We start from the raw sequence: 4,147 nt of genomic DNA on the forward strand, positions 1-4,147 counted from the left end.
TAGCTTATGGCAGCCCACTGCAGCAGGGGCTGCAGCCTATGCTGTCACTGGCGACTCATGGCAGCCCAGCTCCAGGTCGAGTTGCTGCTCACCAACTTAGCTGTAGAGGGCAGTGTCACTGGCGCTCATGTGGGATCCAAACCGGGGCTCTGCTGCTCAGCGCTGTTGTCCCAAGCCAGCTCTTAACCAACACGCCACTCAGCCGGCCCTGATCTTTGTTTTTTATATAAATAAATGACGTTTGAAAAACATACACAAAATACGTCATGACTTTTCCGACAACCCAATAATTTCATGGTAAAACATTTGTGAAAGGATATCAATGAACTGTCATTACATATTTCTACAAGCTAGTGTGTTTCCGTATTGTAGTAGTTAGCTAGTCACTGACAAATTTGTTTTTGAATGTTGAAATCAACATCCTAAAAATGTCCCCTCCACATCCTTTCCATGGTTGACTGGTCAGAAGACAGACTCAAGAGGCTATGTGTGTGTGTTTTAAGAGAGTAATTCATGAAGAAATGCTGATCGTCAGACGTACTCGTTGTGGCTCAGTCTGTGTGTCTCCAGTAATGGCTGGGCAGCAGTGAGTGACCTTGGTACAACACCCACATTGACTGGGTCTTTCTCCTCCGATTAAAGCATGTCAGACAACAGTAAGCACACACACCAAAACCACCTCTCCTATGGAAGGAACCCTTACAAAGAAGGTAGTTGCTACATATTCACTAAGTTGGTTAATATTTACTAGCGTTCTCCAAGAAAAAGCAGCTCTCTATGCACTGACACAAGCTATTATTAAATATTCAACAATATTAAAGGATGATGTAGATCTAAGAATTTTAAACATTTCTAAGTCATTGCAAGGACTCGACTATGTTCCCTCTGCAAATGGCATCTCCTCTACCAAGAATAAGTCTGAATGCTCAATTCTCTACCTTCAAAAATAGAATGGATCCTTCCCACAGGTTAGCAGTTTTAAAAAAAATCTTATTGTAAAGCATATTATAAATGATTAGATTCAGAGACAACTTGACCAATATAAATTTGAGAAAGAATAGTTGAAATCTCTTCCTTTCCTCACAAGTGGGTTAAATTAGCTCCCACCAATTTTGTTCACTGATCGTTTTAGAAATTACTACTTAAACTTTTCTCTTACTCTCTCATCCAATTTTCAAATATACTGTATGTAAATTTAATATTAAAACAATAATTAAGGAAAAGTCAGCTATATTTCTTCAGGTAATAAGGAGTTAAGCATTTTCTGGTGTGACCACATGTGAGAGAAACGTGTTAGACTCACCCACAGTTTTCTGGTGCCTCCTTGTTGACCTGTTGGAAGTTCTAGGTGAAGATCACCTCCACTAGAGTACATTTCTACAACCTGTGACAAAAGAGCACCTGATGGTTAAGTTCAAAACCATATTCTCAATGCACATGATTTCTGTTATTCAGAAATAAATCTGACACCCTAATTCTTTTTTTTTTCCTTAAAAAATTTTTTTTAATTAGTTACAGGTGTACAAGACAATGTAATAGACGTTTACACCCCTCACAAAATGATAACCCCCCTTCCCCAATCTACTACCCCTCTGGCATCATACATAGCTGTTACAATTCCATTGACTCTATTCCCTATGCTGTACTCCACATCCGGTGACCATATATATATAAAAATAAATAAAATTATAGTCAACGTTCAATATGATTCAGCTTCAGGTGTACAGCACAGTGATAAGAGTACTAGGAAAATCTTTTATTCAAAAGGGGTGACTCTGGGTGGGCTTCTAGATGTCTCCTGGAGAGCTCCTTGGTCACATGAAAGACCAAACCCTGATTAGGAGCTTGGAATTTTCAGCCCCTTCTCTCTCCCTCCAGAGAGGGAAGAGGGGTTGAAGATAGAATTAATAATTGATCATGCCTATCCGAGGAAGCCTCCAAAAAAATCTCAACTGTATGGGGTCCAGAGAGCTTCCAAGTGGGTGAACACATCCACATAAGGGGAGGTTGATGCACCTCAGCTCTACAGGGACAGACGCTTAGGACCCTCTTGACCTCGCACTATGTATCTCTTCATCTGGCTGTTTATCTGTATCCTTTATGATATCCTTTGACTGGTAAATGTAAATAAATGTTTTCCTGAGTTCCATGAGCTGTTCTATCAAATTAATCAAACCCAAGGAGGGCATCATGGGAACCTAAGATTTATAGCCCTTGGGTCAGAAGCACAGGTGACACCCTAATTCTTTAACACGAAAACTTTAAACACATTTACAGATATAAATGTAGCATGATATCATGTGATATCACCAGTCACTGGCCTATATGTGTAAGCAATGGTGGTATTTCTAATGAAAACAAGGCAACTTTGAAATATTAAACTTAGAAACAGTGTAGTTGTCTCAGAGACTGAATTTTAGAAAATCCATCCACAGGAAACATCTATTATTTTATGGAAATTATCAAATTTTAGAAATACAAATTTTGTATTTCTTATAACAATACAAGTGTTCTTTACTTACACATTTATAACAAGATCTAGCAGCAGCTCTAACTACTGTAATTGAGAAACAGTGAAGAGACGTTACTCTGGGACATACTCAACCATTTTAATGCAGTCTGAAGACATCTGTTTCCTCCTGGTAGCAAAATCATAGCCACCGTCAACACCGCTGTGGCCTATACCTACACTAGTGTTTTAACAGCTTTACTGAGGGTAGCTGATGTAACATAAGGTGTATAACTTGATGAATTCTGACCTGTGTATAAAGGCATAAAGCTACCACTGTGATTAAGATGGAAACATACTTGTTACTTGCCCCCTGCCCCCGTTTCCTCACGCCCTGTGCAATCCACCTGTTCCTCTCTGCCCCTCCCATCCCAGGTAACTACTGAGCTGCTCTAGGCCACTCCAGGTTCATCTGCATTTTCTAGAGTTGTATAGAAATGAAACTGCAGTCTGTACTCTTGTGTCTGGCCACTTTTATTCAGTGTAATTACTTTGAGATCCATCAAGTTGTTGTATGTATTAATAGTTGATTTCTTTTTGATTTAATGGCTGTGCTACAGCTTTTAACCTATTCGCCTAATGACAGCCATGTGGGCCACTCTCAGGTTTTGGTCATTACAGATGAAGCTGCTGTGAACATGGCATCATGTAAGTCTTGTGTGGACATCTGCTTTCCTTTCTCTTAGGTACAGACCTAGGAGCTGAATGGGTCATTATGGCTGGAGACTTTCCTTTAAATGCAGGTGACTATCTCTTAATAATAAATAATGTATTTAATTAAATACAAATTTGGGGGTGAAGTAATAGAATGGGCGGAAACCTTCACTTGTTTCATCACAAAAGTCCCCCAGGTGTACATAAAAGGACAAAGCAGGAAAAACAGCAATATTTTAGTATACGCTTAAAGGTTTTCCATGTGTGTGGTGTAAGACAAGTACTGGGTGGAGATGAATAAGCTAAGATTCTCTCAGTATTATTACTTGCCTTCCAATTTCTTACAGTGTTGCCCTAAGTACCCGTGGTATTAATAGTAATAGCACCTTAACTGATGGGGTAACTGAAAAACCAGAAAACATCATACATTATTTCATTTAACCTTCCAAGGTATTAAGGAAACAAGCATAACAATGTTTGGAAACAGAAGACTGAAAGGTAGACTACTGAGGAAAATAAAAAATAGGGACAGAAAGACGCTAAATTATAAAATCAAAGGAAAGATTACATTAAAACTAGGTACATGACACATTCCTGATTTTTAGTCCAGTGCTATTTATCTGAAATTAATAAAGTTTAGGAAAAAAGGAACCCAACAATATATACAGAACTGGTGTTAAAAATTCCCACAAAGAATGTTTGCTTCTGTGTGCCTACCTATATGCATGCGCACACACAGGAAGGTCTGATGTGACACACGCAAGGTCACGTGAGTGAGGTCTGTGAGGAAGCCGAGGGACTGGAGCTGTGCTAACGCAACGGTTACCAGCCATATGTGCTCATTTAAGTTCCAATTAATTGAAATGGAATAAAATGAAATGCCCAGTTCCTCAGCCACCCCAGCCACAAATTCAAGTGCTCAACAGCCACGTGTGACTAGTGGCTACTGTACTGGACAGAGCAGATACGGAACCTTTGAACCAT

General features: G+C 39.4%; 1 protein-coding gene across 2 annotated transcripts in view; it reads right to left on the bottom strand.

Annotated features, from left to right (window-relative positions):
* TMEM131 (transmembrane protein 131) overlaps positions 1–4,147 on the bottom strand; it is a 206,234-nt gene that overhangs the window by 86,510 nt on the left and 115,577 nt on the right. For both annotated transcript variants that reach the window (XM_019660042.1, XM_019660041.1), the window contains exon 8: positions 1,304–1,384. In XM_019660042.1, coding sequence (XP_019515587.1) covers positions 1,304–1,384 — 81 coding nt within the window. The remainder of the gene's footprint in view (positions 1–1,303; positions 1,385–4,147) is intronic.

The sequence above is a fragment of the Hipposideros armiger genome, unplaced genomic scaffold (assembly GCF_001890085.2).
Source record: "Hipposideros armiger isolate ML-2016 unplaced genomic scaffold, ASM189008v1 scaffold_310, whole genome shotgun sequence".
Taxonomy (NCBI): Eukaryota; Metazoa; Chordata; class Mammalia; order Chiroptera; family Hipposideridae; genus Hipposideros; species Hipposideros armiger.